The 26,215-nt window shown below is 43.2% G+C and overlaps 1 protein-coding gene across 8 annotated transcripts in view; it reads left to right on the top strand.

Moving 5' to 3' along the window:
- PTPN13 (protein tyrosine phosphatase non-receptor type 13) overlaps positions 1-26,215 on the top strand; it is a 266,849-nt gene that overhangs the window by 61,885 nt on the left and 178,749 nt on the right. For all 8 annotated transcript variants that reach the window (XM_040417981.1, XM_040417980.1, XM_040417978.1 and 5 more), the window contains exon 2: positions 5,229-5,348. In XM_040417981.1, the coding sequence (XP_040273915.1) occupies positions 5,234-5,348 (115 nt within the window). In that variant the 5' untranslated portion in view covers positions 5,229-5,233. The remainder of the gene's footprint in view (positions 1-5,228; positions 5,349-26,215) is intronic.

Raw genomic sequence — 26,215 nt, 5'->3', positions numbered from 1 at the left:
TAGATGGATCCGATCCTCAAAACGCATCCGGACGTCTGAATGAAGCCTTACAGGGGCATGATCAATGACTGTGGTGATCACCCCATATAGACTCCCTGATCACCCCCCTGTAAAGCTCCATTCAGATGTCCGCATGATTTTTACGGATGCACTGATAGATGGATCCGATCCTCAAAACGCATCCGGACGTCTGAATGAAGCCTTACAGGGGCATGATCAATGACTGTGGTGATCACCCCATATAGACTCCCTGATCACCCCCCTGTAAAGCTCCATTCAGATGTCCGCATGATTTTTACGGATGCACTGATAGATGGATCCGATCCGCAAAACGCATCCGGACGTCTGAATGAAGCCTTACAGGGGCATGATCAATGACTGTGGTGATCACCCCATATAGACTCCCTGATCACCCCCCTGTAAAGCTCCATTCAGATGTCCGCATGATTTTTACGGATGCACTGATAGATGGATCCGATCCTCAAAACGCATCCGGACGTCTGAATGAAGCCTTACAGGGGCATGATCAATGACTGTGGTGATCACCCCATATAGACTCCCTGATCACCCCCCTGTAAAGCTCCATTCAGATGTCCGCATGATTTTTACGGATGCACTGATAGATGGATCCGATCCGCAAAACGCATCCGGACGTCTGAATGAAGCCTTACAGGGGCATGATCAATGACTGTGGTGATCACCCCATATAGACTCCCTGATCACCCCCCTGTAAAGCTCCATTCAGATGTCCGCATGATTTTTACGGATGCACTGATAGATGGATCCGATCCGCAAAACGCATCCGGACGTCTGAATGAAGCCTTACAGGGGCATGATCAATGACTGTGGTGATCACCCCATATAGACTCCCTGATCACCCCCCTGTCATTGATCACCCCCCTGTAAAGCTCCATTCAGATGTCCGCATGATTTTTACGGATGCACTGATAGATGGATCCGATCCGCAAAACGCATCCGGACGTCTGAATGAAGCCTTACAGGGGCATGATCAATGACTGTGGTGATCACCCCATATAGACTCCCTGATCACCCCCCTGTCATTGATTACCCCCCTGTAAAGCTCCATTCAGATGTCCGCATGATTTTTACGGATGCACTGATAGATGGATCGGATCCGCAAAACGCATCCGGACGTCTGAATGAAGCCTTACAGGGGCATGATCAATGACTGTGGTGATCACCCCATATAGACTCCCTGATCACCCCCCCTGTCATTGATCACCCCCCCTGTCATTGATCACCCCCCTGTCATTGATCCCCCCCTCTGTAAGGCTCCATTCAGATATTTTTTTGGCCCAAGTTAGCAGAATTTTTTTTTTTTTTTCTTACAAAGTCTCATATTCCACTAACTTGTGTCAAAAAATAAAATCTCACATGAACTCACCATACCCCTCACGGAATCCAAATGCGTAAAATTTTTTAGACATTTATATTTCAGACTTCTTCTCACGCTTTAGGGCCCCTAGAATGCCAGGGCAGTATAAATACCCCACATGTGACCCCATTTCGGAAAGAAGACACCCCCAGGTATTCCGTGAGGGGCATATTGAGTCCATGAAAGATTGAATTTTTTGTCCCAAGTTAGCGGAACGGGAGACTTTGTGAGAAAAAAATTAAAAATATCAATTTCCGCTAACTTGTGCCAAAAAAAAAAAATTTCTATGAACTCGCCATGCCCCTCATTGAATACCTTGGGGTGTCTTCTTTCCAAAATGGGGTCACATGTGGGGTATTTATACTGCTCTGGCATTCTAGGGGCCCCAAAGCGTGAGAAGAAGTCTGGTATCCAAATGTCTAAAAATGCCCTCCTAAAAGGAATTTGGGCACCTTTGCGCATCTAGGCTGCAAAAAAGTGTCACACATCTGGTATCGCCGTACTCAGGAGAAGTTGGGGAATGTGTTTTGGGGTGTCATTTTACATATACCCATGCTGGGTGAGAGAAATATCTTGGTCAAATGCCAACTTTGTATAAAAAAATGGGAAAAGTTGTCTTTTGCCAAGATATTTCTCTCACCCAGCATGGGTATATGTAAAATGACACCCCAAAACACATTCCCCAACTTCTCCTGAATACGGCGATACCACATGTGTGACACTTTTTTGCAGCCTAGGTGGGCAAAGGGGCCCATATTCCAAAGAGCACCTTTAGGATTTCACAGGTCATTTACCTACTTACCACACATTAGGGCCCCTGGAAAATGCCAGGGCAGTATAACTACCCCACAAGTGACCCCATTTTGGAAAGAAGACACCCCAAGGTATTCCGTGAGGGGCATGGCGAGTTCCTAGAATTTTTTATTTTTTGTCACAAGTTAGTGGAAAATGCTTATTTTTTTTTTTATTTTTTTTTTCATACAAAGTCTCATATTCCACTAACTTGTGACAAAAAATAAAAAGTTCCATGAACTCACTATGCCCATCAGCGAATACCTTGGGGTCTCTTCTTTCCAAAATGGGGTCACTTGTGGGGTAGTTATACTGCCCTGGCATTCTAGGGGCCCAAATGTGTGGTAAGGAGTTTGAAATCAAATTCTGTAAAAAATGACCTGTGAAATCCGAAAGGTGCTCTTTTGAATATGGGCCCCTTTGCCCACCTAGGCTGCAAAAAAGTGTCACACATCTGGTATCTCCGTAATCGGGAGAAGTTGGGGAATGTGTTTTGGGGTGTCATTTTACATATACCCATGCTGGGTGAGAGAAATATCTTGGCAAAAGACAACTTTTCCCATTTTTTTTATACAAAGTTGGCATTTGACCAAGATATTTATCTCACCCAGCATGGGTATATGTAAAAAGACACCCCAAAACACATTCCTCAACTTCTCCTGAATACAGAGATACCAGATGTGTGACACTTTTTTGCAGCCTAGGTGGGCAAAGGGGCCCACATTCCAAAGAGCACCTTTCGGATTTCACAGGTCATTTACCTACTTACCATACATTTGGGCCCCTAGAATGCCAGGGCAGTATAACTACCCCACAAGTGACCCCATTTTGGAAAGAAGAGACCCCAAGGTATTCGCTGATGGGCATAGTGAGTTCATGGAAGTTTTTATTTTTTGTCACAAGTTTGTGGAATATGAGACTTTGTATGAAAAAAAAAATTAAAAAACAAATCATCATTTTCCACTAACTTGTGACAAAAAATAAAAAATTCTAGGAACTCGCCATGCCCCTCACGGAATACCTTGGGGTGTCTTCTTTCCAAAATGGGGTCACTTGTGGGGTAGTTATACTGCCCTGGTATTCTAGGGGCCCAAATGTGTGGTAAGGAGTTTGAAATCAAATTCAGGAAAAAATGAGGAGTGAAATCCGAAAGGTGCTCTTTGGAATATGGGCCCCTTTGCCCACCTAGGCTGCAAAAAAGTGTCACACATCTGGTATCCCCGTACTCAGGAGAAGTTGAGGAATGTGTTTTGGGGTGTCTTTTTACATATACCCATGCTGGGTGAGATAAATATCTTGGTCAAATGACAACTTTGTATAAAAAAATGGGAAAAGTTGTCTTTTGCCAAGATATTTCTCTCACCCAGCATGGGTATATATAAAATGACACCCCAAAACACATTCCCCACCTTCTCCTGAGTACGGAGATACCAGATGTGTGACACTTTTTTGCAGCCTAGGTGGGCAAAGGGGCCCATATTCCAAAGAGCACCTTTCGGATTTCACAGGTCATTTTTTACAGAATTTGATTTCAAACTCCTTACCACACATTTGGGCCCCTAGAATGCCAGGGCAGTATAACTACCCCACAAGTGACCCCATTTTGGAAAGAAGAGACCCCAAGGTATTCGCTGATGGGCATAGTGAGTTCATAAAACTTTTTATTTTTTGTCACAAGTTAGTGGAATATGAGACTTTGTAAGAAAAAAAAAAAAAAAAAAAAAATCATAATTTTCCGCTAACTTGTGACAAAAAATAAAAAGTTCTATGAACTCACTATGCCCATCAGCGAATACCTTAGGGTGTGTACTTTCAGAAATGGGGTCATTTGTGGGGTGTTTGTACTGTCTGGGCATTGTAGAACCTCAGGAAACATGACAGGTGCTCAGAAAGTCAGAGCTGCTTCAAAAAGCGGAAATTCACATTTTTGTACCATAGTTTGTAAACGCTATAACTTTTACCCAAACCATTTTTTTTTTACCCAAACATTTTTTTTTTATCAAAGACATGTAGAACTATAAATTTAGAGCAAAATTTCTATATGGATGTCGTTTTTTTTGCAAAATTTTACTACTGAAAGTGAAAAATGTCATTTTTTTGCAAAAAAATCGTTAAATTTCGATTAATAACAAAAAAAGTAAAAATGTCAGCAGCAATGAAATACCACCAAATGAAAGCTCTATTAGTGAGAAGAAAAGGAGGTAAAATTCATTTGGGTGGTAAGTTGCATGACCGAGCAATAAACGGTGAAAGTAGTGTAGGTCAGAAGTGTAAAAAGTGGCCTGGTCTTTCAGGGTGTTTAAGCACTGGGGGCTGAGGTGGTTAAGAGCCTGTGTTAGAGACCTTTATCATGAGTCTTGTAGGGCCCTGTCCACATTAATGTTGTGGCTTCCTGTTATATCAAGGCTATGACCGATTTTCTGAGTCCCTCTTCAATCAGATACTAGAGAACCCTGACTACGTTAAAAATATTCAGCAGTTTTCAAACCAGTGCCTGAATCTGAATACTTTTGTAATTGCATGTAATTAAAAATTTCGCATAGCCACTGAGTTATTCAATAAAATGTATCTGTATAGCGCCACCTGCTGTTTTTTCTTTTCTTATTTCTTTGACCTGCTCACTGAGATGGCCGCACATGCTCAGTTTCATCCTTCAACTGGCTCCTGAGCTGGGATAGGGAGAGCATGGACACGCCCCCTTAGCTGCAGCAGAAAAGACACTCCCACTGAGCTGTGATAGGGAGAGCATGGACACGCCCCCCTTAGCTGCAGCAGAAAAGACACTCCCTTTGCGCTGCCTTCTTGATATAAATCTAGCAGAGCATTGAATGGGGGAGATCTGGATCCATGTGAGGTACAGGGCTGGTTCTAGCTTTGTTAGAAAGAGATTGTCAAGTTGGCGCTATTCTTGCTGTAGAAAACACGAACAAGATGAGACCTCAGTGGAACTCCCAAATGCAAGTGTGAACAAAGGCTTAGATTTCAATAAAGACAATGTTTGTATTTCTTACGCTTTTGTCTGTTTCCTTTTGTTCCGCAGAGAATATGCAAGTGTCACTAGCTGAAGCTTTGGAGGTGCGAGGAGGGCCATTGGAAGAGGAGGAATTATGGGCTGTATTGAACCAAAGTACTGAAAGCTTGCAACAGCTGATGAGAAAAGGTAATGTTTCTTTAGGTGATCTTTAAATCTGCTCACATTGGAAAAAGAAGTTTGTAGAAAAGCCTAGTGTTTCTGCAAGCAGTTTCTTTCTTTTTTTTTTTTTGTGCTCGTAGCTTTTGTTCTGTCTTGTTTTCGTACAGTGTTCTGGTCCTGGATGCTATATCAGTCTTGCACTGTGCTTATTTATCACTAGGGTACTTAAGATTGCTTTATGATATTCCTCCATTTTGGATGTGAATTATTACTTTCTTGTACACCTGTATTAAACTGTGACCGCCATCTTTTTGCACTGGGCCTAATATTTTTATTTGTTTTAAGGTTGTGATCATATTCTTAAATACATGTAATTATGTTTTTTTTTTATTTATTTTTTTTCTTGTGTATGGGTTTTTGATATTTGGTTGATATTGTGTGCAGTTTTTTGTTTTTAATGATACGTGATTGCTTTTGCACAATTTCCATTTATGGATGTTCCAATGCAGAAAAATGCACACAAGTGGATAGGAGTACAGGGATGCGTAAAGATCTACTGGACAATTCATTCTGGCCTTCGATTGGAGTCCTATCTTAAAGACCATCCTGATGTTCTGTGCAGTATAAAGGGAACCTGTCACGTTAAAAATGATACCTGAGCTGAAGGCAGCATTTTAGAGCAGAAGGAGCTGAGCAGACTGACTAAGTTTTTTTTACTGAATGTTTTCCCTTAAAACTATATATTTTATACATCTAAATTCCTTCTCATTCTGGGCTTCGAAGTCAAGGAGACGGTCCTATCAGTGACTGACAGCCTTCCCTCTGACTGTGTATACAGAGATAGCTGTCAGTCACTGACTGAAGACAAGGAGGCTGTCCTATCAGTGACTGACAGCCTTCCCTCTATGACTGTGTATACAGAGATAGCTGTCAGTCACTGACTGAAGACAAGGAGACGGTCCTATCAGTGACTGACAGCCTTCCCTCTATGACTGTATACAGAGATAGCTGTCAGTCACTGACTGAAGACAAGGAGGAGGTCCTATCAGTGACTGACAGCCTTCCCTCTATGACTGTGTATACAGAGATAGCTGTCAGTCACTGACTGAAGACAAGGAGACGGTCCTATCAGTGACTGACAGCCTTCCCTCTATGACTGTGTATACAGAGATAGCTGTCAGTCACTGACTGAAGACAAGGAGACGGTCCTATCAGTGACTGACAGCCTTCCCTCTATGACTGTGTATACAGAGATAGCTGTCAGTCACTGACTGAAGACAAGGAGACGGTCCTATCAGTGACTGACAGCCTTCCCTCTATGACTGTGTATACAGAGATAGCTGTCAGTCACTGACTGAAGACAAGGAGACGGTCCTATCAGTGACTGACAGCCTTCCCTCTATGACTGTGTATACAGAGATAGCTGTCAATCACTGACTGAAGACAAGGAGACGGTCCTATCAGTGACTGACAGCCTTCCCTCTATGACTGTGTACACAGAGATAGCTGTCCGTTACTGACTGAAGACAAGGAGATGGTCCTATCAGTGACTGACAGCCTTCCCTCTGACTATGTATACAGAGATAGCGGTCAATTACTAATAGGACCTTCTCCTTGACTTCGAAGCACAGAATTAACGGGAATGTAAATGTATAAAATACACGTCTTACTGTATTTTCCCACAAAACTCTATCAATCTGCTCAGCTCTTCCTGCTCTATAACATGCTGTCTGCAGATTAATTTGCATTTTCATAGTGACAGGTTCTCTTTAACAAAAGTTTATTGTGACAACTTTCTAAAAGATGAAGTACTTAAAGTAAAGATGAAGTAGCAGTTCTTATTTCTGCCTTCCTCATTTTGACATTGTATCTGTATAAATCTACCTGTGCCTATAGTGTATTTTAAAACCAGCCAGATGGATTACACCCAAGAGTTCTTAAAGAGCTCAGTTCAGTCATTGCTGTGCCCCTGTTTATAATTTTTAAAGATTCTCTAGGTACTGGTACAGTGGCAAGTGATTGGCGCAAGGCAAACGTGGTGCCAAAAAAGGATCTATGTCCTCTACAGGTATAGACCAGTTAGTTTGACTTCTGTCGTGGGAAAAATGTTTGAAGGACTCTTAAAGCAGTGTTTCCCAACCAGTGTGCCTCCAGCTGTTGCAAAACTACAACTCCCAGCATGCCCGCACAGCCAAAGGCTGTCCGGGCATGCTGGGAGTTGTAGTTTTGCAACAGCTGGAGGCACACTGGTTGGGAAACACTGTCTTAGAGGACTATATACAGGAGTATGTGACTATAAATTATATTATAAGTGATAACCAGCATGGGTTTACCAAGGACAGAAGTTGTCAGACTAACCTGATTTGTTTTTATGAGGAGGTGAGTAGTAGCCTGGACAGAGGGGCGGCTGTGGATGTAGTGTTTCTGGATTTTGCAAAGGGTTTTGATTAGGGATCGACCGATATTGTTTTTTTTTTAGGGTCGATACCGATAATTTGTGAACTTTCAGGCCATAATTTACCGATAACTGTCAAAATCCTGAATATCGGCCGATAATATCGGTAAAACCGATAATCGGTCAATCCCTAGTTTTGATACTGTCCCTCATAGACGCTTAATAGGTAAAGTAATGTCTATAGGTTTGGAAGGTATAGTTTGTAATTGGATTGAAAACTGTCTGAAGGACCGTATCCAGAGCGTTGTGGTCAATGATTCCTATTCAGAATGATCCCAGGTTATAAGTGGTGTACCCCAAGGTTCAGTGCTGGGCCCTTTATTATTTAATTTATTTATTAATGATATCAAGGAAGAGATTAATAGGACCATTTCTATTTTTGCGGATGACACTAAGCTGTGTAGTACTGTACGGTCTATGGAAGATGTCCACAAACTACAAGGTGACTTGAACACTCTGAGTGATTGGGCATCAACTTGGCAAATGAGGTTCAATGTGGACAAATGTAAAGTTGTGCATCTTGGTAGTAATAATCTCTGTGCTTCATATGTCCTAGGTGATGTAGAACTGGGAGAGTCACTTATAGAGAAGTATTTGGGTGTCCTTGTGGATGGTAGATTAAATTACAGCATACAATGTCAATCCGCTGCTTCTAAGTCCACCAGGATATTGTCATGCATTAAACGAGGCATGGACTCGCGGGGCAGGGATGTAATATTACTACTTTACAAAGCGCTGGTGCGGCCTCATCTGGAATATGCAGTTCAGTTCTGGGCACCAGTCCATAGAAAGGATGCACTGCAGCTGGAAAAAGTGCAGAGGAGAGCGACTAAACTGATAAGGGGCATGGAGGGTCTTAGTTATGAAGAAAGATTAAAAGAATTGAATAAATTTAGTCTTGAAGAGACGTCTAAGGGGGGACATGATTGACCTATACGAATATATAAATGGGCCATACAAAAAATACTGTGAAAAACTCTTCCAGGTCAAATGTGCTCAAAAGACAAGGGGGCACTGCCTCCGACTGGAGAAGAAAAAGTTCAGTCTCCAGAAGCATCAAAGCTTCTTTACTGTAAGAGCTGTGAAGCTGTGGAATAGACTTCCTCAGGACGTGGTCATAGCAGGAACAGTAAACAGTTTTAAAAAGGGTTTAGACGAATTCTTAAAAGTAAATGACATTAATGCTTATGAAAACGTGTGGAAATCTGAGTCTCACTTCTTTCTGGGATTCGCGTCCCCACCGATCCCTCGGTTGAACTTGATGGACTTACAGTATGTCTTTTTTCAACCGTATTAACTATGTAACTATGTATACACAGAACACACATAAGCAAACCCAATACTACTGTCAGTATACTCCACATTCAACATGTTCAAGATCCCAACCAAATGACCCTGGCCCTGTAGCAGAACAGATTCAGAAATGCCTCATTATTATATTAGTAAAATCATCACTATTAAGCCTCATTCACACATCCATGTCCGTGCTCAAATCCGTGAGAAGGTGGTCAGTGATGCATCCATGAAGCTGTCCGTGAAGTATCCGTTTTGGGTCCATGTGTCCGTTTTTTGCTGTCAGTGTGCCATCTGTGTTTAACTGACACTGAACAGCTAAAATATTATTTTCAAAGCATCTCTTCCTAATGATCTGTGAAACACGGATGCAACACGGATGGCATCCATGTTGTATCCATGGTTTTCACTGACCCATAGACTATAATACGCTTGATGGATCTGTGAACACGGACAAAATAGAGCATGCATCCGCGCTAAAAAAAAACGGACCCACAGACCGTGCTAGAACACGGATGTGTGAATACACACACTAAAATGAATGGGGGCGTGTGCTGTCCATGGAGAAGACGTGTGAATGAGGCTTTATCCTGATGAATCCAACCTTCCTCCTGTGCCTGTGCGGGCCTGGACATTACTCCTTCATGTTATCTCCCTCCATTCCGAGAACCTACTTGCACTCCGATTCTCACACATGTCCTATATGATGTGGGTCTTTTTTTTATTCATAAAAAGAGTGAGTAGATGAGCACTTGCCCATCTAGTGTCCCCTCTAGGTCTGTTTACCTGTTTAACACCTTAGATGCTGACTGTGGCTCCTACGTTGCTTCACGTAGCTGCCCCAACACTTTGGTCCATGTAGTGTGTGTTGCTCAGGTGCTTGACTGATATAGTGAATGGTTATTACGAGGGAATGCACGCATAAACTATATATTATATAAACAGATTATAGAACAGGTTTATGTGATGACATCCTTGTGTAGGTGCTACATAGGGATTGTATTATTCAGCATGCCTAGCCCAAATCTGGTTTATCAACCCTCCTACGTAATTACATGCAATAAGCATTTTGTTATGGGGAAGGAGTACCATCCGTGATAGACATGCTACATCTTGTGGCGAATAAACACTGAGATGCGACCTATTTTAAAGCTGCTGTAAGATTATTAAACTGGCTGTATATTACATCACGTTGTATATTACTGGCTCTTGTATGGTGTATAGCGGCAAATATTGTAGCTTACGTCATTATGTCTGCTACAAAAGAATTTTTCCCTACTACCTATTTCCTACCCTATCTTCAACAGACGTCGTTTGTAGGGAATATAAAAGTTGTGACTAATGCTAGGTCAAGCAGCCTACTGCCTAATCTGTTGTAAAGATAATAGAAAGCTGCACCACAAAATCTATTCGACAAGAGGGTGCTGCCTGTGTGCAACGGCACTACAACCAATTAGAACAAAGAGCACATACAAGAAATCACATGATTAAATCCCAAAATGTATTAATGTCCAAAACATGATCACCAAAAAATGTTAAAAACAATGTTAGGCTACTTTCACATTAGCGTTTTCAAATCCGCTATTGAGAGCAGTCATAGGATCTCAATAGCGGAAGAAAACGCTTCAGTTTTGTCCCCATTCATTGTCAAGGCGGACAGTACCGAACTGAACGAAACAGAATGCACCAAAATGCATTCCATTCCGTTTGGTTGCGCTCCCATCGTGGACAGAATAATGCTGCAAGCAGCGCTTTTCTGTCCGCGATGTGGTGCGGAGCAAAACTGATCCGTCCTGATACACAAGGCAAGTCAATGGGGACGGATCCGTTTTCTCTGACACAATAGAAAACGGATCCGTCCCCCATTGACTTTCAATGGTGTTCAAGAAGGATCCGTCATGGCTATAGAAGACATAATACAACCGGATCCGTTCATTACGGATGCATGCGGTTGTATTATGGTAACGGAAGCGTTTTTGCAGATCTATGACTGATCAGAAAAAAAACGCTAATGTGAAAGTCTTACTTGGAAGCTATGTGGTAAAAATAATAAATAAACCTCCACCTCCCTCCTTCCACACCCTCTGCTCCTAATGGGGAAATATCTCATTGAGAGAAGGTGCCAAGTACATGAATCACATCTCTAAAGTGACCGGTACATGTAAAGTGCAAGTGAAAAAATGTGAATGCAACAGCTCTGTGACATCCAAAAATGTTAATAAAAGTTTATGTCACATAGAGCTGTTGCATTCACATTTTTTCACTTGCACTTAAAGGGATTGTCTCATTGTGGACAATGGGGGCATATCGCTAGGATATGCCCCCATTGTCTTATAGGTGCAGGTCCCACCGCTGGGACCCGCACCTATATCGAGAACGGAGACCCGCAAGTGAAGGTGGGCGCACTGCCCCATTTGCTTCTATGGGGAGCCGGCTCGGTGGTGGCCAGACCGGAGTCCTCCAGCCACCACCTTGCAGGGCTCCGTTCTCGATATAGGTGCTGGACATTTTAATAAAAAAATTTGGGTTTAATCATCATGTGATTTCTTGGAGTGTGACATTTTCTTCTATCTGCTCTTTTGTTATATTTGGTTGTACTGCCTAATCTATGATTGTTCTGGCCTAGAGACCCTGTCAGTATTATGCTGGCTGGCTCTTGTATTGGCCCCCTTAGGCTGAGTTCACACGGGCGAGATTTCCGCACGGGTGCAATGCGGGAGGTGAACGCATTGCACCCGCACTGAATCTGGACCCATTCATTTCTATGGGGCTGTGCACATGAGCTGTGATTTTCACGCATCACTTATGCGTTGCGTGAAAATCGCAGCATGCTCTATACTGTGCGTTTATCACGCAACGCAGGCCCCATAGAAGTGAATGGGGCTGAGTGAAAATCGCAAGCATCCGCAATCAAGTGCGGATGTGGTGCGATTTTCACGCATGGTTGCTAAGATAACAGTCTATTCACTGTATTATTTTCCCTTATAACATGGTTATAAGGGAAAATAATAGCATTCTTTAATACAGCATGCTTAGTAGGTGGTTATAAGGGAAAATAATAACATCTACACAACACCAAACCCAAACCTGAACTTCAGTGAAGAAGCTCGGGTCTGGGTACCACAGTCAGTTTTTTATCACGCGCGTGCAAAACGCATTGCATCCGCGCGATAAAAACTGACCAACTGAACGCAATCACAGTCAAAACTGACTGCAATTGGGTACCTACTCACGCGGGTTTGCCGCAACGCATCCGGACACGCTCATGTGAACTTGGCCTTAAGCTGACCATACTCATTAGATAGAAGTTGGTTGATGGTTGAACATAAGTTGATTAAACAAACATTTGGTGAACATTAATTTCTCATACTTGTCCATACACATTTTAGTCTATATTGGCCGTTACAGTTGTTGAAACTGCCCATATACGTTCAGTGAAACCGGGCGATGGACAAAAGATCTTTCTAGGAACGTTCTTTCAAAGACATATCTTTCGTTCACAAATTATCTTTCATTGACCGAAAAATCTTTAGTCCGACTATTGGGCGAAAATATTAAGCATTGACAACTTCTTTTCAAATGTTAATGGTCTGGCATTGGTCGGGTGTTAAATTTCAACTGTTAACCTTAACCAACTTTAGCCTGTTTATGGCGACTTTTAGCTATGCTCACACAGCGGCAGACAGTAGAAAGATGCTGCAAGATGATTGAGGATAGAGGCCCCTGCAGCAAAGACTGGTCCCTGAGGAAGGAGCATACTGGCGGTTCTTCCTTTGTAGCTAGAAGTCTTCTCAGCCACCTGATACATCTACAATGATAAACACTTACGTTTTTTTTTTAAATAAACTACCCAATCTCATAGGCTGTTGAGATTCTGTACACTGCCTTTCTATATGTAGTGCAGTCAGTGTAATTTGCCTTGTGCCACCTGTGCAGGGGATGGGGACTAGGGGCCCACTGGGGAATTCACCTGCTCCCCTGTTGGCCATTCGGAATCTGGGTAACCCAGATTGTACATGCACAATTTGTGCCCTTTCTTCATAGGTTAAGGCAGTTTTGGAAGAACGAGGCACATCTTAATGTCAAGCCAGGAAACCAGTAAAGGCACAGCAGAATGTTCTTTTTTTTTTTTTTTATCATTAATTTAATAAATCTGTATATTTCTTAAAGAGTCATCATGCCCCAGAAATGCTCCAAATTTTGGCATGTTTTACGACAAGATCTTGGTGGACTCGCATAGGTAAATTTGCCCTAATCTTTTTATTGCCTTTGAGCTAGTAATAGACGTTTACACTTCTTCCTAACTCTGAGAAGTAGGATTATACAGATCAGGAATCTGTTATTTTTAAATTATGTTCAGACCATGGAACGCAGAGACCCCACCATTTATTGTGGCTGGAAAGTAAAGGTTAAGTGCATCTGCTATTTCTCCTGCTACTGGGATGTGGATCCTCAAGATCATTGGGAGTTGATGGGAAGTGGGATTACAGGAAAAATATTTCTTGCTATATAACTCTCCCATTACTTTCCTTCATGCCTAGTGATCAAGAAGTAAGGTTTCTAAGGGACCTTCTACAAAGGCCGATACAGCGAGCAACAAACGTTCATAGGATTGGTCATTGCCTACTCATGAGTTGCATTTATACTCTTTTGCTACTTTTCTATTTTGTTTTAACCATTAAGAACCTGTCACCGTTCTAGAGAACAGGTTGGTGGAGGTCTGGGAGCCTAAATCCTCATGACAGGTTCCCTTTAACAGCACGTATGGACTTCCACATATCATAAAAGAAGTGCCCAAAGACACATCCCCCAGAGAAAGAAAGCTGTCTCGCTAGTGTCACCGTCTGGAAGTGGCTTACTGTGAGTCATTGTCTCCAGCCTTTAAGCACGACAAGGGAAACAGTCAAGCCATATATGCATCCTCAGACAGCTGTTTTGGGGTGTTTGCCCCTCATCAGTAAGAAGGATTCTGGCTGGCTGAGTGAGATTCCTTGGACGCAGCCTAGGAGATTTTTTCACTGTCCTTACGGTGACCAGCTGTGTATGGAGACTTGGTGGCAATTCTCCATGGGAAAATTAATATGCAAAGAGGTGTCTCCCAAAGAAAAAGTTCTGTCTTACTAGTGCCACTTTCTGGAAGTGGCTTCCTATGAGTCATGAAAGACGAAAGAAGGGTAAATGCATGCATTTCTTTATATTATTTACTGCCTAATATGCTTAGTTCTATGTTAGATTTATTTAGTTTTTCATGTCAAGTCTGTTAAAGCCTTGATTATCATGAAGTAGTTCTTAATACTGTAGTTTAACTTAGAAGGTCACCATTAATGTTGAGAGTGCGAGCATTTGACTTACAAGTTTACTGCTATGACCCATTACATGTATAATCTTTAGCACCAGCCATTTTACATAAAATATTTATAATGACAAGTTTCAGAATAATTGTTACTGTTCCTACCTATAATTACTTTTATTGTGTTGACCTGTTGCATGCTTCTTGAAGGTGTGAGATGTTTCTCATAGCGTCACTTGCTCATCTTCCCAATTACCATTCACTATCTGTTTTTTTACTCACAACATTCTCCCAGCAGGAGGGGAAATCTTTTTTTTTTTTTTTTTTTTATATACTCTTTATTTGGGTTTATACATTTTCAATTACAATACCCTTATGTTACAATAGGTACATATGGTTTCACAATCGTAAAAGAGTAAGAACATTGACCATTTTACAAAAATTCCCATGAACTTTCCCTTCCCAACCTTCCCTATATACTCTCAATGTCAGACTAGTAAATGATAAAACACTTGGTCAATTAGAAGTCTTCCTAAATCCTTTGCCATTTTACTTTTTAGATACCACTCTGTATGAACAAAGGGTGACTTTACCTCCTTCAGCTCTGTCAGTGAATGCTATATTAATAAGTCTCCCATATACATTGTTCCGCCTCCACTCTTTCCATATTAACCTCCTCAGGACCGCCGTACGCAGGATTGCGTCTTTGCGGCGGCCCTGCTCTTCTGGGTGGACGCGCCGGTGCGTCCTCTCGCGAGACGCGAGATTTCCTGTGAACGCGCGCACACAGGCGCGCGCGCGCGCTCACAGGAACGGAAGGTAAGAGAGTTGATCTCCAGCCTGCCAGCGGCGATCGTTCGCTGGCAGGCTGGAGATGTGTTTTTTTTAACCCCTAACAGGTATATTAGACGCTGTTATGATAACAGCGTCTAATATACCTGCTACCTGGTCCTCTGGTGGTCCCCTTTGTTTGGATCGACCACCAGAGGACACAGGTAGCTCAGTAAATATGTTGCACCAAGCACCACTACACTACACCCCCCCCCTGTCACTTATTAACCCCTTATTAACCCTTGATCACCCCTGATCACCCCATATAGACTCCCTGATCACCCCCCTGTCATTGATTACCCCCCTGTAAAGCTCCATTCAGACGTCCGCATGATTTTTACGGATCCACTGATAGATGGATCGGATCCGCAAAACGCATCCGGACGTCTGAATGAAGCCTTACAGGGGCGTGATCAATGACTGTGGTGATCACCCCATATAGACTCCCTGATCACCCCCCTGTCATTGATTACCCCCCTGTCATTGATTACCCCCCTGTAAAGCTCCATTCAGACGTCCGCATGATTTTTACGGATCCACTGATAGATGGATCGGATCCGCAAAACGCATCCGGACGTCTGAATGAAGCCTTACAGGGGCATGATCAATGACTGTGGTTATCACCCCATATAGACTCCCTGATCACCCCCCTGTCATTGATCACCCCCCCTGTCATTGATCACCCCCCTGTCATTGATCACCCTCTGTAAGGCTCCATTCAGACATTTTTTTGGCCCAAGTTAGCGGAATTATTTTATTTTTTTCTTACAAAGTCTCATATTCCACTAACTTGTGTCAAAAAATAAAATCTTACATGAACTCGCCATACCCCTCACAGAATCCAAATGCGTAAAATTTTTTAGACATTTATATTCCAGACTTCTTCTCACGCTTTAGGGCCCCTAGAATGCCAGGGCAGTATAAATACCCCACATGTGACCCCATTTCGGAAAGAAGACACCCCCAGGTATTCCGTGAGGGGCATATTGAGTCCATGAAAGATTGAAATTTTTGTCCCAAGTTAGCGGAACGGGAGACTTTGTGAGAAAAAAATTAAAAATATCAATTTCCGCTAACTTGTGCCAAAAAAAAAAAATTTCTATGAACTCGCCATGCCCCTCATTGAATACCTTGGGGTGTCTTCTTTCCAAAATGGGGTCACATGTGGGGTATTTATACTGCCCTGGCATTCTAGGGGCCCCAAAGCGTGAGAAGAAGTCTGGTATCCAAATGTCTAAAAATGCCCTCCTAAAAGGAATTTGGGCACCTTTGCGCATCTAGGCTGCAAAAAAGTGTCACACATCTGGTATCGCCGTACTCAGGAGAAGTTGGGGAATGTGTTTTGGGGTGTCATTTTACATATACCCATGCTGGGTGAGAGAAATATCTTGGTCAAATGCCAACTTTGTATAAAAAAATGGGAAAAGTTGTCTTTTGCCAAGATATTTCTCTCACCCAGCAAGGGTATATGTAAAATGACACCCCAAAACACATTCCCCAACTTCTCCTGAATACGGCGATACCACATGTGTGACACTTTTTTGCAGCCTAGGTGGGCAAAGGGGCCCATATTCCAAAGAGCACCTTTAGGATTTCACAGGTCATTTACCTACTTACCACACATTAGGGCCCCTGGAAAATGCCAGGGCAGTATAACTACCCCACAAGTGACCCCATTTTGGAAAGAAGACACCCCAAGGTATTCCGTGAGGGGCATGGCGAGTTCCTAGAATTTTTTATTTTTTGTCACAAGTTAGTGGAAAATGCTGATTTTTTTTTTTTTTTTTCATACAAAGTCTCATATTCCACTAACTTGTGACAAAAAATAAAAACTTCCATGAACTCACTATGCCCATCAGCGAATACCTTGGGGTCTCTTCTTTCCAAAATGGGGTCACTTGTGGGGTAGTTATACTGCCCTGGCATTCTAGGGGCCCAAATGTGTGGTAAGGAGTTTGAAATCAAATTCTGTAAAAAATGACCTGTGAAATCCGAAAGGTGCTCTTTGGAATATGGGCCCCTTTGCCCACCTAGGCTGCAAAAAAGTGTCACACATCTGGTATCTCCGTACTCAGGAGAAGGTGGGGAATGTGTTTTGGGGTGTCATTTTACATATACCCATGCTGGGTGAGAGAAATATCTTGGCAAAAGACAACTTTTCCCATTTTTTTATACAAAGTTGGCATTTGACCAAGATATTTATCTCACCCAGCATGGGTATATGTAAAAAGACACCCCAAAACACATTCCTCAACTTCTCCTGAATACAGAGATACCAGATGTGTGACACTTTTTTGCAGCCTAGGTGGGCAAAGGGGCCCATATTCCAAAGAGCACCTTTCGGATTTCACAGGTCATTTTTTACAGAATTTGATTTCAAACTCCTTACCACACATTTGGGCCCCTAGAATGCCAGGGCAGTATAACTACCCCACAAGTGACCCCATTTTGGAAAGAAGAGACCCCAAGGTATTTCGTGATGGGCATAGTGAGTTCATAGAAGTTTTTATTTTTTGTCACAAGTTAGTGGAATATGAGACTTTGTAAGAAAAAAAAAAAAAATATATCATCATTTTCCGCTAACTTGTGACAAAAAATAAAAAGTTCTATGAACTCACTATGCCCATCAGCGAATACCTTAGGGTGTGTACTTTCCGAAATGGGGTCATTTGTGGGGTGTTTGTACTGTCTGGGCATTGTAGAACCTCAGGAAACATGACAGGTGCTCAGAAAGTCAGAGCTGCTTCAAAAAGCGGAAATTCACATTTTTGTACCATAGTTTGTAAACGCTATAACTTTTACCCAAACCATTTTTTTTTTACCCAAACATTTTTTTTTTATCAAAGACATGTAGAACAATAAATTTAGAGCAAAATTTCTATATGGATGTCGTTTTTTTTGCAAAATTTTACAACTGAAAGTGAAAAATGTCATTTTTTTGCAAAAAAATCGTTAAATTTCGATTAATAACAAAAAAAGTAAAAATGTCAGCAGCAATGAAATACCACCAAATGAAAGCTCTATTAGTGAGAAGAAAAGGAGGTAAAATTCATTTGGGTGGTAAGTTGCATGACCGAGCAATAAACTGTGAAAGTAGTGTAGGTCAGAAGTGTAAAAAGTGGCCTGGTCTTTCAGGGTGTTTAAGCACTGGGGGCTGAGGTGGTTAAAGCAAGTTTTTGTGTGTAAGAAAATATCTGTTACTGAGGGTGTTCTAGATTGAAGCCATTCTCCAAATAAACATCTTTTGGCTGCTAGTATCAAGAGATGTATTAGTGGGGTTATTTTATTCCCTTCTGGAGCCATGTGGAATAGGATAAACTCCGGATTGTATGGAATTCTACTTTCAGATGGAGCTTAATTTGGTGTTTGATTGCTTTCCAGAATTTTTCGGATTTTGGACAATACCAAATGCCATGATATAGATCCGTAACCCCCAACCGGTGACATTTGGGACATGCACTCATTCTATTTTTATTTTGGGATTGTGCTTGTGTAATAGCTGAAAATTGAAACCCATATATGGCCTTATGAATCATTCTAAAATGTGTTTCCCTCCATATCTCGTTGGGAGTTATCTTCCTAATTGTGTCCCATCCCCGCAAAATGATGTTCTTGATATCCTTCGAAGGGAATTCTTTCTTCCATTGGGAGAAAAGTCCCTCTGCTATGTCTTTGTTTCTTGTCCCTAATTCCCTGGTATAATTCTGATAACGATTTTTTCCTATGTTCTTGACCTAACAGTAGGTCAAAATCATTTAGGGCAATCTCCTTAGTGAGATTAACCACTCTATTTTTTAGGAACCCTATGATCTGTAGGTAAGCTAACAGGTGCTGTGCTAGTTCGAACTGGTATTTTTCCCTAATTTCAGCAAATGAGTAATGCCTATTATTTTGCGTACTCCAAATGTCTCTCACGTCTTTGATACCCCTTCCCTTGACTAAAATGCCTAGATTCCGCTCCTGATGGGATTTCTGAAAGACCCCATAGATTCATATACACTGCTCAAAAAAATAAAGGGAACACAAAAATAACACATCCTAGATCTGAGTTAATTAAATATTCTTCTGAAATACTGTTCTTTACATAGTTGAATGTGCTGACAAAAAAAATCACACAAAAATTAAAAAATGGAAATCAAATTTTTCAACCCATGGAGGTCTGGATTCGGAGTCACCCTCAAAAGTAAAGTGGAAAAACACACTACAGGCTGATCCAACTTTGATGTAATGTCCTTAAAACAAGTCAAAATGAGGCTCAGTAGTGTGTGTGGCCTCCACGTGCCTGTATGACCTCCCTACAACGCTTGTGCATGCTCCTGATGAGGTGGCGGATGGTCTCCTGAGGGATCTCCTCCCAGACCTGGACTAAAGCATCTGCCAACTCCTGGACAGTCTGTGGTGCAACGTGACGTTGGTGGATAGAGCGAGATATGATGTCCCAGATGTGCTCAATTGGATTCAGGTCTGGGGAACGGGCGGGCCAGTCCATAGCACCAATGCCTTCGTCTTGCAGGAACTGCTGACACACTCCAGCCACATGAGGTCTAGCATTGTCTTGCATTAGGAGGAACCCAGGGCCAACCGCACCAGCATATGGTCTCACAAGGGGTCTGAGGATCTCATCTTGGTACCTAATGGCAGTCAGGCTACCTCTGGCGAGCACATGGAGGGCTGTGTGGCCCTCCAAAGAAATGCCACCCCACACCATTACTGACCCAATGCCAAACCGGTCATGCTGGAGGATGTTGCAGGCAGCAGAACGTTCTCCACGGCGTCTCCAGACTGGCGAATTTGCCAATCTTGGTGTTCTCTGGCAAATGCCAAACGTCCTGCACGGTGTTGGGCTGTAAGCACAACCCCCACCTGTGGACGTCGGGCCCTCATATCACCCTCATGAAGTCTGTTCCTGACCGTTTGAGCAGACACATGCACATTTGTGGCCTGCTGGAGGTCATTTTGCAGGGCTCTGGAAGTGCTCCTCCTGTTCCTCCTTGTTCAAAGGCGGAGGTAGCGGTCCTGCTGCTGGGTTGTTGCCCTCCTACGGCCTCCTCCACGTCTCCTGATGTACTGGCCTGTCTCCTGGTAGCGCCTCCATGCTCTGGACACTACGCTGACAGACACAGCAAACCTTCTTGCCACAGCTTGCATTGATGTGCCATCCTGGATAAGCTGCACTACCTGAGCCACTTGTGTGGGTTGTAGACTCCGTCTCATGCTACCACTAGAGTGAAAGCACTGCCAGCATTCAAAAGTGACCAAAACATCAGCCAGGAAGCATAGGAACTGAGAAGTGGTCTGTGGTCACCACCTGCAGAACCACTCCTTTTATTGGGGGTGTCTTGCTAATTGCCTATAATTTCCACCTGTTGTCTATCCCATTTGCACAACAGCATGTGAAATTGATTGTCACTCAGTGTTGCTTCCTAAGTGGACAGTTTGATTTCACAGAAGTGTGATTGACTTGGAGTTACATTGTGTTGTTTAAGTGTTCCCTTTATTTTTTTGAGCAGTGTATTTAGAGTGTATAAAAGGTAAATGGAATACCCTGCGTGGTGCCTTCCAAGATGCTACCGTGTCTCTCACCAACAGGCTATGTTTAACCATGGGAGGCATCGCTCCATATTTGATATGAAGCAGTGCCGATAGTTTCCATGGGTATACCAGCTGCTCTTCTATAATTCTATTTGAATAAAAGTTAGATCTGAATATCCAGTCAATACTGTACCTCATAAGACTGGCCAGATTGTAAGATCGCAGATCAGGGAACATCAACGCCCCCCAGATTTTTTGGTAGTTGTAGTTTAGCCAGTGAGATTCTAGCCTTTTTTCCCGGCCCATAAGAAAGACCTAAATGCTATTTCCAGTGAGTGTATGTCAGAGTGCTTGATGAGAATTGGGATGGTCTGTATGGGGGTATAAAAGCCTAGAAATGCACATAATTTTTAGGAGTTGGCATCTACCCCCCCCAAGGATAACTGGTAATTCATCCATCTTTTTATATCATCCAGGATTTTTTTTAAATAGTGGGGGATAGTTTAATATATATGGGGACTCTTGAGTTTTTTCCAATGTTGATACCTAGATATTTTATATATTTGGGAGCAATCTGAATGGGCACCCCCAGAGGTTGGTTACATCGTAGTGGAGTTTTAGTCCCCAATAGAGAAGTTCGGATTTGTTTGCATTTACTTTAAACCCTGACATGGAACCGAATTCCGTTAGGAGCTGGAACAAGTGTTTAATATCCGTGTGTAGGTGTTCTAGGAAAACTAACAGGTCATCAGCGAAGAGTGCATGTTTGATCCTAACGTTACCTATTTTGATGCCCTCCAGGTTGCTATCCTTTTCTATTTTGCGAGAAAGTGGTTACAAATCTAGATTGAATATAAGCGGGGTGAGCGGGCAACCTTGTCTGGTGCCCTTTGTCATAAGTATGGGGCTGGATATGAATCCAGGTGTATGAACCCTTGCTTGTGGGTTTGAGTAGACTACATCAAGGTATTGCCTGAAAGGACCCGTGAATCCCATGGCGTCCAAAACGTCCCCATCCATCCCCAGTTCACATTGTCAAATGCTTTTTCGGCATCGATAGTGACTATAGCCGGGGATGGATGAGAGGCAAGCCGCATTTTTACCTCATCCAATACCGCCATCACTTTTCGTAGATTTGTTACTGCAACTCTCCCTTGAATGAACCCCACTTGTGCAGAAGATTTCAGTCGCGGCATAACACGAGCCAATCTGTCTGCCAAGATTTTGGATATTATTTTGAGATCAATGTTGATCAAGGAGATCGGACGATATGAGGCTGCATTAGTATGATCTTTTCCAGGTTTTGGCAACACCTTGATTTAGGCCTCATGCACACGACCGTATTTTTTTGCGGTCCGCAAAACGGGGTTCCGTTTTCCCGTGATCCGTGACCGTTTTTTCGTCCGTGGGTCTTCCTTGATTTTTGGAGGATCCACGGACATGAAAAAAAAGTCGTTTTGGTGTCCGCCTGGCCGTGCGGAGCCAAACGGATCCGTCCTGAATTACAATGCAAGTCAATGGGGACGGATCCGTTTGACGTTGACACAATATGGTGCCATTTCAAACGGATCCGTCCCCATTGACTTTCAATGTAAAGTCTGGAGTCCCTTTTATACCATCAGATCGGAGTTTTCTCCAATCCGATGGTATATTTTAACTTGAAGCGTCCCCATCACCATGGGAACGCCTCTATGTTAGAATATACTGTCGGATATGAGTTAGATCGTGAAACCTCATTTCCGACAGTATATTCTAACACAGAGGCGTTCCCATGGTGATGGGGACGCTTCTAGTTAGAATATACTACAAACTGTGTACATGACTGCCCCCTGCTGCCTAGCAGCATCCGATCTCTTACAGGGGGCCGTGATCAGCACAATTAACCCCTCAGGTGCCGCACCTAAAGGGGTTAATTGTGCTATCATATCCCCCTGTAAGAGATCAGGGCTGCCAGGTAGCAGGGGGCAGACCCCCCCCCCCCCCCTCCCCAGTTTGAATATCATTGGTGGCCCCCCCCTTCCTCCCTCTATTGCAATAATTCGTTGGTGGCACAGTGGTCCCCCCCCCGCCCCCCCCCTTCCTCCCTCTATTGTAATAATTCGTTGGTGGCACAGTGTGCGCCCCCCTTCCTCCCTCTATTGTAATAAATCGTTGGTGGCCAGTGTGCGGCCTCCCATCTCCCCCTCGATCATTGGTGGCAGCGGGTTACTAGCAATAGTACAATAGTAAAAGATTCATACTTACCTGGGAGCTGCGATGTCTGTGTCCGGCCGGGAGCTCCTCCTACTAGTAAGTGACAGTTCATTTAGCAATGCGCCGCACAGACCTGTCACTTACCAGTAGGTGGAGCTCCCGGCCGGACACGAACATCGCAGCAGCAGGTAAGTATGAATCTTCTACTATTGTACTATTGCTAAGTAACCATGGCAACCAGGACTGTAGTAGCGTCCTGGTTGCCATGGTTACCGATCGGAGCCCCAGCGATTAAACTGGGACTCCGATCGGAACTCCGCTGCCACCAATGATGGGGGGGGGGGGGAGATGGGAGGCCGCACACTGGCCACCAATGTTGTTAATGCTATAGAGGGAGGGGGGGCCGATGGGGGGCGCACACTGTGCCACCAACGAATTATTACAATAGAGGGAGTGAGGGGGGGCGCACACTGTGCCACCCACGAATTATTACAATAGAGGGAGGGGGGTGCCGCACTGGCCACCAACCTATTATTACAATAGAGAGGGGGGGGGGGGCCGCACTGGCCATCAATGATATTCAAACTGGGGAGGGGGGGGGTCTGCCCCCTGCTGCCTGGCAGCCCTGATCTCTTACAGGGGGATAGGATAGTACAATTAACCCTTTCTGGTGCCGCACCTGAAGGGGTTAATTGTGCTGATCACGGCCCCCTGTAAGAGATCGGGTGCTGCCAGGCAGCAGGGGGCAGTCTTGTACACAGTTTGTAGTGTATTCTAACTAGAAGCGTCCCCATCACCATGGGAACGCTTCTGTGTTAGAATATACTGTCGGTTCTGAGTTTTCACGAATTGAAAACTCAGCTTTGAAAAAGCTTTTATGCAGACGGAAAACGGCACAACGGCCACGGGTGCACACAACGGTCGTGTGCATGAGGCCTTAAGCTGTATTAGTTTGGGTTGGGATCTGCGTCCCTTGCATATATCCTGAGTAAGCGTTGGAGCAATATCTTCGGATAGGATATGGAAAAACTCCCCACTGAAACAGTCTGGACCTGGTGCTTTACCCAAGGTTAGATTTTTTTTTTTTTTTATACAAGAAGAAACATCCTTGATTTGAAATAGGGGTATTTAACATTTCCCTATCTTCGTCAGATAAAATTGATAATGTCATATCTTTTAGCCAACCTTTCCCATCTATACTTTGATGGGAGTGGGACTGATATAATTCAGCATAGTAGTCTCTCAAAATCTTATTAATTTCTTTCGGGTGCGTATTTAATTTCCCCCGGTTATCCCTGAGGGTTAAAATGTTAGTGAGTGGTCTTTGCCCTTTGGCTAGTCTAACCAAGAGTTTACCCGCCTTATTCCCGTATCTATATAAATGCGACTTCCATTGTGATTGTGCTAGGTTGTCCCATTTTCGGAGCAGCAGTTCGTACTTTTTTTTTTTTTTTTTTAGCTATTTGACAATTTTTTCTTAAATTATTTTCTGGAAGGTCGTGTAGGCCTGTTTCAGAGTTTCGCTTAACTGCGTTATCTTTTTGTTTCATAAATTTTTTGTTCTTAAACGTATAGGCCATTATTTTTCCCCTAAGTACTGCTTTCCCGCGTCCCATAATAGCTGTGGGTTACTAATTTCCTCATCATCTTGTTTGTACTCCAACCACCACCCTCTCAGGATTTTTTTTTTAAACTCTTTATCCTTAAACATATTTGATGGAAAACTCCGTAGGAAATCTGTTCCTCTGGGGATATTGTTTTTGAGTAAGATCCACCCGTATTAATCATTATGTAATCAAGTCGCGACCACGATTGATGCGCATGTGAGAAATGGGTAAAATCTCTGCCCTCTGGATGCATCTTCCATGAGCTGAGATAATCTCCGATCAGCACCTGTCTTTTTCATCTCTTTCCCCGGTCCCTTTTTCCTGTCTTCTTCCCTATTAGCCACTGCGTTCATATCACCTGCAATTATTCTTATGTCAAAGTATATTGTACTTCCTAATGAGCTGAAAAATGCAGCATCCTGCTCGCTAGGACCATATATATTATAGATACTAATATCTCCTCCAGGTGAGGACAGATGCAAGTTTGAGGTTCTTCCCCTATTATCCTGTATGTGATCTACGACTTTATAAGGCAGACCTTTCCTTATCGGTGTCGGAACTCCCGCTTTCCTCCCGACTGCCGCTGATCCATATATCTCCCCCACCCAGAGGCGCCTCATCCTCACTAAATCCTCAGAGAACAAGTGCGTCTCCTGTAGGAGGGCTATATCTGCCCCCAGGCGCTTAAGGTGTTTCAGGACCATTGTACGCTTGTTAGGGGATCTAAGCTATCTTTGGACTTCACTTTTTTCCAACAGAGGGGAAATCCTGAACCAGGCAATTTTACTATTTTTTTTTCCCCGACCCTAATCACCGCTTACTCTTACGTTATGTAAAGCTTATCAAACCTTAACTTATATACTGGAACATTTTGGCAGAAATTTTGAGACTATTTTTTATTTTTATTGCCTCTTGACTCCTCCTTCTTATGGTGTTGAGGCCCATATGGACAGCATAATCTGCGTGGAATTATTTGACGCGCTTCTGTGACTTGAGCTCATTTCTCCTTATACTAATTAGCCAACCAAGTGTACCCCCAGAACCAAAGGCTACAACGATGTTTGTGGGCAAAGTTGGCTAATCAGTACAAGACGCGGTGTCCTCATTCAATACCCCTTCTTATGATTATGGGGCATTGGGGACTGCAAAAGCCATTATGGTGGTATTTGTTGTAATTACCCGTTCTGGGCTTTACATTGTGCACACTGCTAACTAATACCGAGTTGAGTGTCCTTTCAATTAAGTATGTTTTATTGGGTGTCTCCACTGAAGTGTTTGTATAGTGGAGATTCCCCCCCCCCGTTACCTCCCTCTTGCCTCAAACTACCTTCTCCCAAAACTGATAACATGATAGCCATTTAGCAGAGTAACGGAAAATACATCATAACTCTATGCTGTCTGATCTTAGCAATAAAGCCCTAGCGATATACTTATTGTCCCACCAGAGTTAAAAGGTGATCTATCAGCTAATGTCCTACACCACTAGTGGAACTGTTCCTTGGTCTTGATTCGGAGAAGCCCGCTTGCCGACGGGAAATGCGTCGTTCCTATCCCTTGGGGATGCAGGGATGACCTCTGGATATGTGAGGGCTGGAAGCCGATTCAGACTTTTGTAGGGACTCTGAGTTCCCATCTGAATTGAAAATACGCAGTGTGGCTGCAAACAGTAACGAGAATGGATCTGGTTTCAGAA

Source organism: Bufo bufo, chromosome 2 (genome assembly GCF_905171765.1).
Source record: "Bufo bufo chromosome 2, aBufBuf1.1, whole genome shotgun sequence".
Classification (NCBI taxonomy): Eukaryota; Metazoa; Chordata; class Amphibia; order Anura; family Bufonidae; genus Bufo; species Bufo bufo.
Note: the sequence above shows the minus strand (reverse complement) of the source record. Positions and strands in the feature narration are given on the sequence as shown.